This window comes from Rattus norvegicus, chromosome 18 (genome assembly GCF_036323735.1).
Source record: "Rattus norvegicus strain BN/NHsdMcwi chromosome 18, GRCr8, whole genome shotgun sequence".
Classification (NCBI taxonomy): Eukaryota; Metazoa; Chordata; class Mammalia; order Rodentia; family Muridae; genus Rattus; species Rattus norvegicus.
In genome coordinates this window covers 60,947,993-60,963,015 of record NC_086036.1, presented here as the reverse complement: position 1 = coordinate 60,963,015, position 15,023 = coordinate 60,947,993, and the positions used below count along the sequence as shown (strand labels likewise).

Sequence of the window (15,023 nt, the reverse complement as noted above, 5' to 3'; positions counted from 1 at the left end):
CTTTTCCCCACAGCCAACATGAGCTGTCCTTTATTTTACCGATCTTGACCATCCTGACTAGGGTAAGAGAAAATCTCAAAGTCCTTTCAATTGGCTTTTCCCTTACGGCCACGGATGTCAAATATTCAAGCGTTTCTCACCATTTATACTTCATCTCCCACCACTGTTTAGTTCTGTCCTCCATTTTACACTGAGTTATCTGCTTGTAGACCAAGTAAAGCCTCCAGTGCTAGAAATGGGTTTTATCTGTTGAGTCATTGGCCAAAGGGGTCTCGTGGACGGACAGACAGACATAAGCTGTAACAGAGTCCTAGGCTCAGAGCTGAAAAGAGTATAGGAAAACTAACCTCAGGCCCAGGGAACCTACAAGGAACCTTGTCTCTCTCCAGGCATGTAAGTGGAGACACTCTAAAGGAAACAGATCGTAAATAAATTCATATGAGTACACTGTAGCTGTCTTCAGACACACCAGAAGAGGGCATCGGATCCCATTACAGATGGTTGTGAGCCACCATGTGGTTGCTGGGAACGTAAATAAATTCATGCTCCATGCTTGTATGCAGGTGGGTCTGAGCTACTGTAATCAGGTGGCATAAACGCAGGTCAAGAAATGACTGAAAATGGTAGAAGTGGGAGACAAAGTGTGTGTGTGCCTGCATGCAGACATTCATGAACACAAGTACCACAGTCACCCAGACAATACACAATTGTTTTGGAAATAAAGGCCTGATAAGTAGGAGATTGAGTACCCCTAGAACTGGGGCGAACAGAGTACTGAGAGAGAGAGAGAGAGAGAGAGAGAGAGAGAGAGAGTTCAGTAAGTATCTTTGTATCATTAAAATATAAAAGAACAATTTAAAAGGCAATATAGAAGAAGTAAAAAGACAAAGCAAAATTTATAAGACCCTAAAGGACTTCGAGCAATTAAACACGCTCACTTCTTAGGCACCACGAATACGTAAAAGATTTACAAAAACCTCAAGAAATAATTACCTGGAAGAATCAAGTAACAAATGCAGCCAAGGAGGGAGGAAGAAGGGTCCTGAGACAGGACAGAGAGCAATGCAAAGGCTTGGGTGGGGTCAGCATGGGGAAGGCAGTGTGGGGATAGGCGGCTGAGCATTTGGCCAGAACAGAGGACAGATATAATACACACACTCCCCAGGGATGATCCTGCAGCCAAGATGAGAGCCACAAGGGGAAATCCACAGCTCAACATGCCGCTGTGAACCCGCGGTACATCGATGATAATGAGAAAATCAGAAAATCACTAGAGAGAGAAATATCTGCCCTCCAAGAAATGGCCATCACGTTGGCAGCAAATTTTTAATCACCTCTTTGGAGGCCAGGAGGATATGATATCTCAAAAAAAAAAAAAAAAAGGGAGGAAAAAATAACAGGATTATGTAATCAGCAGAACCGAGCATTTCATGGAAAAGGCCAACCAGATTGTCTCTCAGCACCCGGTAGCTCATTGGCAAACCGTCACCATGTACTACTTGCTGACGAGTGTGTCACTCACAAGAGAGGACTTAGGACTTTCCCCTCTGTCCATGACCAGAGAGTGCTGCAATATTTCAGGGGCTCACATCTAACCAGCACGGGTGAGGGGCACTAGTGCAGACGTGGTGAGTGGCAAAGTCGATGCACGCTCCATAGCTTCCCGACCTCTTCTCACAGGGCTTTAAAGGGGGAAGAGGCGTGGTTGGCTAGCATTTATTATCACTGTCCTAACAAATGCCAGCACCCTCTAATGCAGGGCTTGGTCCTGTAGCCGATAAACAGGAAGGGAGGAGTGCTTTTCTCTGTGAAGGAGCCAGCACCCACATTTGAGTACAGGGTATGTCTTTCTATTTTTCTGAGTGCTTCTCGTCCTCCTAATTCTCATCTTTAAGCCTATATTAAAATATCTTTACCAACGATGCTTAACTGTTAAAAAAAAAAAAAGAAAAAGAAAAAGGAGACAAATCCTGATTATCCATGTAAACCATCCTTTCATAAAGGCCCAGGAAGAAAATATTTCAACCTGCTACCATTACCACACCATTTTTTCCTCCTTTCTAATCCCCGTCAAAGGCCCTGAGGAGCTGTACCCATCGGGAAAACTCACCAAAGAGCTGGGGTGAATCTTAAGCTATTCAACGTTACCAGTCTCTGGATATCGCAGTAGTAACACACAAGAAGTGTGTGCAATACGCAGTCACACATTCATATAAGAGGGGGGAACATGAGAATACTGACCGGACCAGTTATGGCTGGATTCTGTAGTCTTGGATCTTCCCACTGAGTAATTTTGCTATCTGAAAACATTAAAAACATCAGTGCATTAGTTCTAATCCCTTCGGCATACAGGATATTTAAGAAAGAAAAAAAAATTCCCTTTCTAAAGCCCCTTTGGGTTGACCCCAGGGAGAATTTAGTATTTTGGGGTTAGAAGGTGACCCTGCTATTGCATGGCAAACATATATATGATTAGTTAAAAATAATAATAATAAAACGCACAACAAAGGTAAAACCATATCCTTGCATTTTTGGGGCGAGCAACCTGGTAAGTCTGCAGTTATAAACCCCTCTTCCCATAAAGGATTTATAACTCGATCTTGGTTTTCAGAAGGCATAAGGTTTGGTTCCCTAAGAAGCTAACACACATACACATTTCTTCCTTCTCATTTCAAATACTTCTTGAAATGTGCTCCTGATGTTGAAAAAAAAAAAAAAACTGCTTTCAAGTAGAGATTTCTACATCGAACACAGAAACAATCCACCCTTGTACCTCTCGAGTGCACTTGTAACCAAAGCAGCAGAGGTGGTCGTCACAAAAGACAGACGTAGCTGAGTAAGATTCAGAGAGAGAGGGTTCCCTGGCAGCCTGGCTGGGCAGTTTTCTTTCCTCCAGAAGAGTGAACAAAAGAGTTCAGGTGATAGCATAAGAGCAGCTGCCCAGGTTGTGTGGGGTTTCCCAGGTGCATGATCAAAAATGCTTCAGAGGGGCCTGCGTGTGCGGCCTCAGGTGGAGTGCGTCTGGGGCTCTCAGACAGAAAAAGGTTCGAAGGGCAGGCTGGGTTACAACTGGCTACTTCTAAGTTTAAAAGAGAAAGGGATGTGTGTGCGTGCGTGTGTGTGTGTGTGTGTGTGTGTGTGTGTGTGTATTTATTTATTTCTCTGAAAATTCACACTGCTCATTCTTTTTTTTTTTTTTTTTTTGTTCTGTTTTTTTTTCGGAGCTGGGGACCGAACCCAGGGCCTTGCGCTTGCTAGGCAAGCGCTCTACCACTGAGCTAAATCCCCAACCCCTCACACTGCTCATTCTTAACCTGGTAGTGAGCAGACTGTAACTCACAGATCCAATTTCAACAAGCGCCCTTAGTTAATTTTTTTTAAACTCTGATGTAATTAAGAAATTTCTTGAAAATGAGACACTGTTAACAAGAAATGCTCCAGGCTGATCATGACTAAAGCAGATGCTGACATATGTACGAAAAAGCCATGGAGAAGATACACTCAAGATAAAACATGGTCTACGTTAAGAAAAAGCGGAGGAAAAAACCAAACCCTTAAGACTACACATCTGCAATGCTAATTCCATTTTAATTTGGCAGAAAAAGTACCTGAATGGAAAGCCCAGCAGCTTCGGGGGGACACCAGCAGATGCAGGTGGTTATTTTAAATAAATGAAAAAAAATTTAAACATAGGTGGTATTTTAGGTTGTCTAATTTCTAAAAGGAGAAAGACTTTGGAAATTCAAAGCTGCTATTGAGATGGAAAAATTAAAAAAAAAAAAACAGGTCACAGAATACAGCAGGGCACAGCTGGCTAGAACCCTGTAGCTTGGGTAATACCTGTCTTCACTGGAGGTTTGTCATCAAAATAAACAAACCTCTCTACCACAGGAGGACTTTCAAACCTTCTGACCAGACCTGAATGTCAGACTCCATCGCTGGCACCTGCACTGGCTTCCCTTAGCTTCCTGAGCGGGTGACCGACAACACCTAGTGGCCCTATAACCGGACACCCCAGTCAGCAGCCAGAGGATTAACCTGGCCAGCTGACTTGATTGAATTGAGATTAGTGAAGCAAACCATGGGCTGTGTCTGTGAGGGTTTTCCCAGAGAGGATTAACTAAGGGGTGGAGGAAAGGACAGCCCTAGCCTGCAAGCTAGGTGCTAGGTGGATTTAAAGGAGAAAGTCAAGAAGGGCCATGAGCCTTGCTTGACATTGTGTCACTCTCTTCCTGTCTGTCAGGATGAGAAGCCTCTGCCATACCTGTCTACGGTGGTGATGGTCTGGACTCAAGGGAGCAAAGGACTAACGAGACCTGAAACTGTGAGCGGAAATGAATTCCTCATCCTTTAAACTGACTGGGCCAGCTCTCGGTCACAATGGCAGAAGTCTCATTAACAGAAGCAGTGTTACAAAGCACTGACTACCGAGATCACGAACCTGCCTGCGTCCTTGCCTGTCTTTGGTGATCATCCAATTGTCTTTACTTTATTCTTGCTGGGTGGGGCTTGCATCTGTGTCCCAGATTGATATTCCTCACTCTAGCCCTCCAGGGCCATGGCCTTAATGCCTCTATTCAAGATTTCCTCCGTAGGTCTGGCCCAAGTTTATTCTCAAGAATACATCTGACCACTGTCCTTCGACTCTGGGACCTCTGAAGTTCCTACTGTGTGCAGAGTGAATCTGAGTCCTCATCCTGTCAGATACCTGTTGGCTTGGCCTGGGTGTCATGCCAGCCAGTCCTTTGTGTGTCAGTCAGGCAGAACAGGACTGCATTCCTTTGAGGTTGGTATGGCACGACCAGTCACGCTCCTGTAAATGTCTACCCACATACAAACAAATCGTGACCAAGGTGTTTGAGGGGCACAGCCCATGCAGCAGTTTTCACTGCCAGTGTGGAATGGCTGGCCATATCTGGTTTGTTCTAAACTCAATTTCCACCATGCCTTTTAGAGTGGATCCTGCTCAAAATCAGTCCGGAAGAGAACACACACCCCACAGGGCAGTCTTCAGCCACTGGCAAGCTGAGTACTCCAAAAACAGGTTCACCTTCCAACACCATGCAGAAGACACCTCCTGGCACTCTCTACCAGACATGGGCCCCAGAGAACAGGGTTGTAAGGCATCAATCCCACAATTCCTCTGCACTGCTGACCATGCCCCAGCATGTAACAGGAGCTTCCTGTGTTGTCTTTGTAACGGCTGAGGGAAGAGGCTGATAGTGAAAACAAAGTCCTTCACAGAGTCTGAGCGCTCGGAACCACACGCGTGTTCCTGGGGCTGAAGACCGAATCTTTGTGAAGTGTCACTTACGGGCGGAGGAGTGGGGGACAGTTAGCCACTGTTCCAAAAGAGAACTTGAGAATCTAAACGTGTTCTTTTTACCTTGGAGACATTTCAAATCAAACGACAAGAGGGAAGTAGAGGGAATGAGAAACCAAGCTACGTTAGCTACTGTTCATGGAGTAGGTAACGGAGAGCAGGGCTCGGGGACACACAGATGACTGAACTTCTCTTGTAGCTTTAGTATTTGAGATGCCACTGGCTAAGTGCTCAGCTTCTGGGCACATCTGATCTGTGAGAAAAATGTTTTCCTCAAGAGCGCTAGAGATTTCATTCTAGATCTCTCTCTAACACTTTACACAGAAGGATCGTGTCAGTAATTATCAAATGAATCAAGGTGTCCAGAGAAGCATTCAGTGCTTCTGAAAGCCTGCCTCTCAGGGCGACCACTGTCCATGTAGGAAATCCACGGTGGCGGCAAAGGGAGATGGTAGATTTTGCCAGAGAACTGCTGGGGACATTTTACTCTGAAGGTGAGGAAACTTCCAGTTCTTATCCACCAGGTGATTAAAGCGGTTTGGGGGTGACCTGAGAAAACCTTGGAAACACAGGGATTTTGTACTTCACACGCTAGATTTTGAGGGGAAAGGCAGATGGCTTCTCAGCATGTATCCCTTTACGGCCGTCCACAGAGCAAAGCTTGGTAAATTATGGAGAACTGTTTTTAGTGGCATTAAGGGTTTAACCTCTCCCCCTACTTTAGAAAGTTCTCCAAATTTAGAATAAATAGTAATGGAGGAGGGGGCGGGTACTTCATGCACGTACTCAGAAAGTGGTCATGTTGACAAGTGTATGTTCACTGTACAGTGCTGGAAAGTGCATGACTCAGTGTTTTTTCTAACCAAAGAAAAACCAAAGTTTATCTATCTTGAAATAATCAGTTTTAACTCCAAGGGTGGCCCTGTCCCCTAAATATTCTGAGTTTTGGGTAGGTCTTCTCACTGACTTCAAACCCACTAATCCTCATGTCTGAAGGCAAGTTCTTGGAGGAAGTCCCTCCTCCCCCGAGATAGCCAATGGTCTGTGTAGGAGCACTGCCTGGGGACAGGATTCTCAGCAAAGGGCTCATGGATACCTGAGCTCACTTCCTGCCTCTGAACTAAACGAAAACACACAACCAGATCCCACCAACTGCACTCGGATTTGAATTTTATCAGAAGCTTCTTTATGCTTTTGTTCATTTTTCAGAAGGTTTTAGGGCTACATGAACATAATTTTATGAAAACACAAACCACTGAAAGACAAAAACAAACAGAAAGGCAAAACAAAACACCCCCCACCCCCCGCACACCAAACCAACCCAAAACGCCCCCAACCCTCCAATACCAACTCGATGGCTAGAAGCAAACGTTATTAGTTGAACTCGTAGATGAAACGAGAAACCGCACATATATCCAGGGGTGCTAAAGCAAACATCTTCAGCAGATACACTAAGGTTTCAGGAAAACAGCTGCGAATATCATTAGTGTGCTGGGTGCGGGGACACATGCCAGGATAGAAAATAAGTTCAGAACCGGCACCTCTGAGGTCAGTGCTCCGAAAGCATCCAGTGGAAAACACTTCTCCAGTGGATTTGTTTTGCTTTTCTTTCTTTTTTGTGTTTAGAACTAAATCGTTACTTCTAATCTTATTTTCTATTTCCAGAGTACATTGATTAAAAGCACGAATATCAAGGGACCGTCAGAAACAAAAATAAAAGTTTTCTTTTTTAATTATTAAAAAAAGTTAATGGGTCACAAGATCAAGTTGGGTGGAAGCTTGAAGGACTACTTTGAAGCAACCTTGGGGTAAAGGCACAGTACCGTACAAGGGCACTGACTCTCTGGTATCATTCTCTCCACATAACACCTGGCTGCCTGGACAGGGAGTAAAATGACAGAGCTTCACATCACATTTATGTCACCCTCCCCGTCCTGTACCCCATCACACCTGTGCACACAGCAGGGTCTACTTACTATGGTCAATGTAAAATGTGCGGCCGTCCAGGTGGATCCTTTCTTCCCAGCCAGGCTAGCATCCAGGAAAAGGGGGTGGGGGGTGGGGAGGGAGAAAACACAAACGTCAGTTACAGTTCCCAAATCCAAGGCGACAGTAAAACTCCAGGACCCTTCTTTACTCTTCTCTGCAAGAAACACCTTTGCATGGAAAATATTCCAAACAATGCTAACTCGGGCACAGCTAAGAAGTCATACAGGATCAAGTGTCTCACAAGCTTTCACCACATGAAGCTCCAGCATGATGCCATGGGAACCTCGGGGGAAACTGCCACAGCGCTCATTGTGAGGGCTGGAGAGAGGGCTCAGGTTCACAGCACCTGAGGCTGCTGCAGAGGACCTGGGTCTGTGCACCCACAGTGTCTCAAAACTGTTCGGAATTCCAGTTCCGGCAGACCTGATGACTCCTCCTTTCTGATTGGTGGGTACCCGCACACACATAGTGTCTCTCCACAGACTCAGGCCAAACAAAAATATGCATAAAAATAAACCTAAGGAACATCTGTAAAAGAGTTTAGCCACAAAGTGCTTATTTAGTTAAAATTCCTACTGTGTACTTGAGGGACAGAGGGGAAGGGTTCACATAGCTATGTAGCACACAGTGGCTGAGTAGCCCAGTGCTGAGGCCTCTCACCATTTACACTCAGGCAGCTAACCAGCTTCCCCTCCCTTCCACCGCCTGCAGATTCGGGTGTCCGTCTATGCCTGTGCCTGTGCACAGGGGTAGCAATGGGTATGGAGCGCTGAGATGCCTTGACTGTTAGGATTGTTCTCTGTCCTAACAAGGCAGGGCCTCTTGGAGAGCCTGGAGCGTTTCTTTCAGTCTGTCTCCTAGCCAGTGTGTTCTGGGGACTGCCTTTCTGCCTCTGCACTCACAGCTGACAGGAAGGATGCCACACCCCCTCTTGTTTTTGAGGGGTGGTGTGGTGTGGTGTGGTATGATGTGGTATGTGTGTGTGTGTATGTGTTTTGTACGTGCATATGTCTGTGCAGGTGTACATGCCTATGCCTGTGGAAGTCTGAGGAGGGACTGGGTGTACTGTTCACACCCCACCCTATTTCTTTGACACAGGGTCTTTCTTTGACTGAGCTTGGAGCTAGTTTAGTAGCCAGCAAACGCCAGCCAGCTCCCTGTAGCACCAGGGCTACAGGCGTGCATATGGCCGAGTCTCGCTTTTCATGTGGGTCCAGAAATTTGAACTCGGATCCTAATGCTTGTGCGGCAAGCACTTTTTTACACCGAGCCATCTCCCCAGCCTAAGAGGTTCTCTTAGACTTTCAAAAGGCTCTTATCCTTGGGAAATAATAACGACGACTTCCATTTAAAAAAAAGTTTGTCAGAGGTTGGGTGTGGTGGTGCATGGCTGCTATCCTAGAACCAGGGAAGTAAGAGCAAGGGGATTTTGAGTTCCAGCCTGGTCTGAGTCATCCAAACAAATAATACTAGAACCCCAAACCAGAACCAAACCCAACCCAACCCTGTCCCCTCATCGCCAGCATTTTTTTATGAAGGGCGCGCTCTTGAAGAAGGCAGACGGTAAAAGTTTCATCCCAAACCCAGTACAGATCAAATTATATCATGCCTCCAAAGAGGAACAAAATTGCAAAACAAAACAAAAATCAAAACACTACCCTCAGGTTCATAAAGAGTCCACGACAAAGGGAAAAACACTTAAAAAAAAAAAAAAAAAACCCTACAGGTTAAGTGACTTTAGGGAAGTTTTCTGTGATTACTTGTGCCCTTTCTTTCCACACTGTTTTCCTGGCTTTTGTTCTTAGGACTTTGTCAACAGTATGGCTGGAGCTCGGGAGTTGCTAAGTTACAAAATAAATGCACGCTGTTTAAATTGGCACCTGCAGTATATGCCCCTTGCACATGTCCTGTGTCAAAAACGAACTCCCACTAATGGCTGGTAATTAAAAGCCGCTTTATACAAGCACTGGCTCGTAATGTACTAGAATATTCCTTCAAAATGCCCGACATCTAACTCTACTGAGGAACATTGACCAATGGACTCAGAAAGCCTGGGGCAAGGGCATTGGGGCAGGGGGCACTGGGGCAGGGGGCACTGGGGCAGGGGGCACTGGGGCAGGGGGCACTGGGGCAGGGGGCACTGGGGCAGGGGGCACTGGGGCAGGTGCACAGGCTTCCCATGAACTTGGGGAGGATGAGCACACATTTCTGGACCATTTCATGTCTCTGTAATATACTCACAGGAAGAGGGCCCAGGTCATTGGGGTTTAAAGATGCTTTTGACCGCATATGTACTGGAAATTTCAGCCGTGGATCTTCCTGCAGGAAAAATGTACATGACAGCTGTTAAGAGGGGTTCCCTGTGTGCGCTCATTGGCACCTTCCCATCCTCCATGCCTTCAGGCACCCGGGAGGGATCCTGGTTGTCTGCTTGGTAGAGAAAACCTGGCTACCATGTGTTAGAAAAGGAGAACAAACCTTTGGAGGTTAACTGTTTCCCCAAGACTCAGAGAAGGGGAAAGGGGAAAGGCAACCAGATTGGGAGATGCATGACTGTCCTCCAGGGAGGGAGAGGAGTGAGTGTTCAGTCTCTAAGTGCGACCCTTTGAGAACACTATTCCTCGGTACTTGGGCTCCACCTCCTCCTTCTGAATCTGTCTGACCAGAGAGTCCATGTGCTATTCCAGAGATAGCCTGCTTCATCCTATGAAATTATATGTATGCTAGCGGGCGGCGTGAATGAGACTACCCATCATGCTCTGATGATTAGGTTCCCGCTCCTGTCAACATAAAATTTGTAAGCGTGTTTCCTTAAGAGATATGTTCCTCAGAGGCCAAAGAAAAATCAGTGAAAGAAATACATACTCTGCCAACTTTGGTCATGTTTTCTCCTTTGCAAAGAAGAGACAGACATCTCATCTCGCAACATCCCCTGTCTCTGTTTCTTTAGATAAGAAGTTATCAGAGACTCAGTTTCCCACACTCACTTGGAGAGGATCCAGAGTTGGGATTTGCCCTTCACGTAAAGCCAGTTGGAATGTGGTGGGGCGTAAAGAATCCAAAGCTTTTAAACTCAAAAGATTAGAAAACAAACAAAACTCAGAACGAGACCCAGTCAACTGGAACAATAACGCCATCAACCCAGGTAAAAGCAAGCCGTGGAGACATCTGACACCAGCTCCGTCCCAGCAAAGCGAATAAAGGCTGCGTGTGCTGCTGACAAATTGACAAAAGGTTTTACTGCTTCACCAGCTTCCCAGATCAACAGTGAGAGCCAGGAGCGATGGATTAGAACAAGGGGAGAGGTTTTGGAAATAGCAAGAATAGAAAAGGGTACAAGCAGTACAAGCAGCCCCATCTCTATAAGTGAGGGTAGATTTTAATTGAAGACATAAATCACCGGAGTGCTTTGTGAGGAATGCTGACCCTGAAGCTAATGCATCTTTCGAAAGGCTGAGATGTAGTATTTCCAGTGTTCTGTAGCACACAGCAGCACACAGAGCTATGCCAGGATTTAGGATTTAGAGAGGCCAAGAAGCTGATAATTAGGATATCGCTTGGAGCTGGCTAACTGCACAGAAGACTTAAATGAAGTCCACTAAAGTTACTCATCTAGTGTTAACTCTGAGATGGGACAGGCGATACCACGGCTGCCAGGGACCCTTGAAATCCCAGGTAGCCAATGACCAAGTGAGGGTTATAGAAATCCTGGGGTGTCTATTAGGAGGTGGGGATTCTGGGCACCATAGCCAGAAAGGCTAGCAATGGAGTGAAGTTAGTTGTACAGGACAACTGGCTCTGTGGGCCACAGATCGGTGATATAGAGAAGAGGCAGATGCTAAGATTCATGGAGAATCAGGACCTGGGGGAGTAGGAAGGGGCCAGCACAGCTTTGCAGGTCTGATAAAATGGCTTTGTGTGGAAACCACGCGTCAGAGCATGGGCAGGCCCCAAGCCAAGGGCTCATATTTGATCATAGTAACAGTAGTCCAAAAAAAAAAAAAAAAAAAAATGGCTGCCACTGCCATGAGGACTATTGTTGTGGTAACTCCTGAGGCTGCTGTCCCTTGAACAACCCAAGGAGGTAGCATTTCTGTAGCTGAAGGACAGACATGGCAGATAAGGTCTGACAATGCTTAAATGGTAGGACAGAATACTAATGAGGTCTTCAACGACAAGAATACCAATCAACCAAGTAGATAAAACACATCTGCCATTTCTACATTTCCTCTGGGTAGGGGTGTGTGTGTGTGTGTGTGTGTGTGTGAGTGTGTGTGTGTGTGTGTGTGTAAATATATAAAATACAGGGATGATGATTGGTTAAAAAATAATCCTAAATGTGCCTTTCCCCCTTCAGTCTCCTCACAGCAGCCACACTGGGTTTGGTTAGTGTGGACTTGGGGTAGCTGTGATTTAACTTAAGGCATAAAGTCTGTTGTGAAGACAGGCCAAGGCTTTGTCCTGTGAAAGGCGTCCATATACTTTTAGCTGCTCCCTTAGCAAGGGGGGATGAAGAAAGGCCTCTAGTGACTTCCAGCACACATTGCTGCTGGTGAGGCCAAACCCATCCATTATTATGAATTTTTTTAAAAATTGTGGTCAGATATGATTCCAGCTGGACTGCTGGCACACGGCCTTCATCGCCCGTGTGATTAAAGGCTGCGTACTGTAGACAGGAGTCTACCGGCTCTCTCTCCTGGTATAAAGGGAATGGCGCCTAAGTCTTCTCGAGCTTACAGGGAAGTTTAAGAATCAATGGTACAGGATGAAGGGGGGTATCTTCTCCATCTCCGGTTTGTCTGATTGGTTGTTTCCCCCTCTTCTGTTACAACACTCAAATCTAAGGAGAGTGCGCTGTCCTCACTGTGCTCGCAATGCCAACTGCAAACGCCCCTGAGTTCAGAAAGCATCTTTTCTCTTCCTGCCTCTCCCACCCCTTTGTCAAGACAGACATGCGGTTCTGAATCTGTTTTCCAAGATGAGAATGCTGGATGGGGTCGGTGTCTGTGTTTGGACGAGAAAACACAGCTGTGTCAGCGCATCTGCCTGCTGAGGGAGGGGAGGTAACTTGAGGGATTTCCAGTGGTTGCCTAAGAATGTTCAACGGTAGCAGCCATGAAGTGTCTCAGGAAAGTTAAGTGTTCAAAGGATCAGACTGGTCAAATAGCAAGAGTCTAGGTAAAAAGAGACAACGGGTGATCAAAAGCGAGTTTCATTTGGCACCGGTGCCAGCAGTAAATAAAGTGTGTGCTATTTAAAATTAGTCCTGCCCAGTTGCACTTACGCTGCAGTTGGGGCGTGAAAGGCTGCGAAAAGGTTAGGGGATTTCATTACTAAGCTAGTTCGTATTACTAAAATCATAGCTTATGTTGGCAAGCCACAGTGGCTCCACTCACTAATCCTGACTTTTATGATATTTATCCCCTATCTCTGGAGCTCCGATTTTCTGGCTAAGGGTATGAAACCCAAACAGCGCTGTGGAAAATGGGAACACCAGAAGGACAGCCCAGGTTCTGTGTCAGTGACAGGAAAAAAAAAGAAAAAGACCCCAAACCAATCTCTAAGGTTCTACTTGCCAAAGAGCTGCTCTCTTGGCCCACGAGCCTGTAATACTACCTTCCCACTCAAAGGTGAGTCAAACAAATCTCCTTGTCATTCTGTGCCTCTGAAGTAGTTATCGGTTTACCAAGTGAATGTCACCAGACCTTGATGGTAAGGCCCTTGGCAGGCAGGTAAATTCCTTTCCTGCAAAACAGGGAAAGGCCCTGAGGTTGGTTCAGTTGCACTGTGGGGTGTCTGGAAATTGGAGTGCATTCCTGATTGTCACTATATTGGGAGGGCTATGGCAGCCATTAGCCTTCAGTGGTGGGAGCCAAGGATGTTAAACATCCCGCAGAGGAAGGTCCAGGCCTGCCCCAGCTGCCAAGAATGCCCTTGTGGGGACATGTTGCACCTCAGTCCACAGGAATTTAGGGAGCACACTGTCTGATTCTCAAGGGATTGAATTAACATTACGCCACAGACTGAGAGTAAATGATAGCCAAGGTCACCTTGGTTGAAACCTTTACCTTAACACAATACCACTGTTCCATCGACTGGGCAATCACACAGCTAGAAACAGGAACCGGTTGTGCACGTGCACAACGGATCCGAGAGGGAAGAGTGAGCCAGGGAAGACTTGGGTTAGTTCTGATCACGGAGCACAGATGCTGGAGGGGCAGCATTAATCTCCGAGTTTGCTCTACACAATTCGATTGATTGGACAGGCAGAAAAACGAAAAACAAAAACAAAACAAACAAACAACAACAACAAAAACGAAAGAAGTTCCTGCTGCATCAAAACCAACAAGAAACAAGAGAGAAATTCATCTGAATTACAGGGTTAGGGATTGCAATGGAGGAACGCTGACTTCTAGCAAGTGCTCTGTGCTGCCTTGAAGAAGCTAGCTCTGAGTAGGCTGAAGAAACAAAGAGCTGACAGAGGGCCAGGGAGGCACTCATTCACCTTGGCCTCAACTCATTTCTCCCAAGTGCAACAACACACAGGCTCTTTCACGAGTGTGACTAAAGAAAGATCAGCATGAGAAGAAAATCAGTTTGGTCAAAATGTTCACTTGGAAGAACAGTCAAGCCTCCATCAGGTCACTAGGGAAATCTGAATGTACGAAGAAAGGAAAGAAAACGTAGCACGGAAATTGAAAATGCTCATCTGAAATGACCACTAGAGAGAAAAGCGACAGGGAGAACACTAGTTTCAAATGTTAACCACTCCTATTACAGTAAACTAATAGCATGAGACGTGTTACAATGAAGTCAAAAGGCTAGCAATGTGAAAGGCTGCCCTTGCCCCCAAATGGAACTTAAAACCAGAGCTTTCCAGGGCTGCCACACTGGTATAGCGCCCTATTGGCCAGCAGTTGTGACTGTGCATCTAAGGTACCCACCAGCCCCTCAGGACACTCGCTTCAGAGTTGGTGATGAAACTCCTCTAGAAGGACCCAGGAGGACCGAGTCAGAAAGGAAAAGAATTAACCAGAGCTCATGGTGAGAACGGGGCCAAATAAAAGCATCAACCTTACCCAGGTTGTCGTCTTTGTGTTATGGTCAATGAAGAAGGGTCGGCCGTTTGGCGCTATCCTCATCTCCCAGCCTGGTGGCAGGAAGCTCTGTGTGACTTTGTGTTGTGGTTTGGGGGAGTTGTAAGGTGATGGCTGAGGGGACTGTGGATTGGAAAGGGTATCTTTCACAGCACGGCGTATGGGTGAATCCTTGGCACCCTAAGGAACAATAATGAGTGTTAGAACTCTTCACCACGGGCCAATCCAACACGTCACAATGTAGCTGGTATTAAGCTCTTCCTTGGAGAGCAATGAGGGAGAGGCTCCCCCGGACCCCCATTTCTCCATCTACTTTCGAACCAACCCTAACTTTATGCCTTTGTATTGGTTAGGTGTGCAAGAACATCAAGGATGAATAGCCACAATTCTTTGCCAATCATGCCTGCCCGAAATACCATTTTATGGGTGGAGATTTCAGAGCAGAGCAAGACAAGTCCTTGCTCTCAAAGAGCACGTAGTCTTACAAACACAACTGCCGGGTTTTAGAACCGGGAAGGAGACCTCCACTGGTGGAGGCAGCCACCCGGAATGACAGTCATTATCCCACATTCCCGACAGTCTGGAAGTGCTGTCCCCAGCTCCCACTGTGAGGA

At 46.2% G+C, this 15,023-nt stretch overlaps 1 protein-coding gene and 1 long non-coding RNA gene across 21 annotated transcripts in view; one reads left to right on the top strand and one right to left on the bottom strand.

The window, feature by feature from the left end:
- Positions 1-15,023, bottom strand: part of Nedd4l (NEDD4 like E3 ubiquitin protein ligase) — a 332,907-nt gene that overhangs the window by 33,809 nt on the left and 284,075 nt on the right. For 10 of the 19 annotated variants that reach the window (XM_063277199.1, XM_063277200.1, XM_063277201.1 and 7 more), the window contains 5 exons: positions 14,392-14,589; positions 9,554-9,631; positions 7,300-7,354; positions 7,147-7,200; positions 2,242-2,300 (listed from right to left, as the gene is read on the bottom strand). In XM_063277199.1, the coding sequence (XP_063133269.1) occupies positions 2,242-2,300; positions 7,147-7,200; positions 7,300-7,354; positions 9,554-9,631; positions 14,392-14,589 (444 nt within the window). The remainder of the gene's footprint in view (positions 1-2,241; positions 2,301-7,146; positions 7,201-7,299; positions 7,355-9,553; positions 9,632-14,391; positions 14,590-15,023) is intronic. The other 9 variants (XM_039096679.2, NM_001401320.1, XM_063277206.1 and 6 more) reach the window with 3 other exon arrangements.
- On the top strand, positions 5,272-7,083 carry LOC120098306 (uncharacterized). 2 transcript variants are annotated; one of them, XR_005496474.2, is made up of 3 exons: positions 5,272-5,466; positions 5,648-5,817; positions 6,989-7,083. It is a non-coding gene; the product is annotated as an uncharacterized LOC120098306 (long non-coding RNA). The 2 variants fall into 2 exon arrangements; XR_010059714.1 differs by having other exon boundaries at positions 5,272-5,817.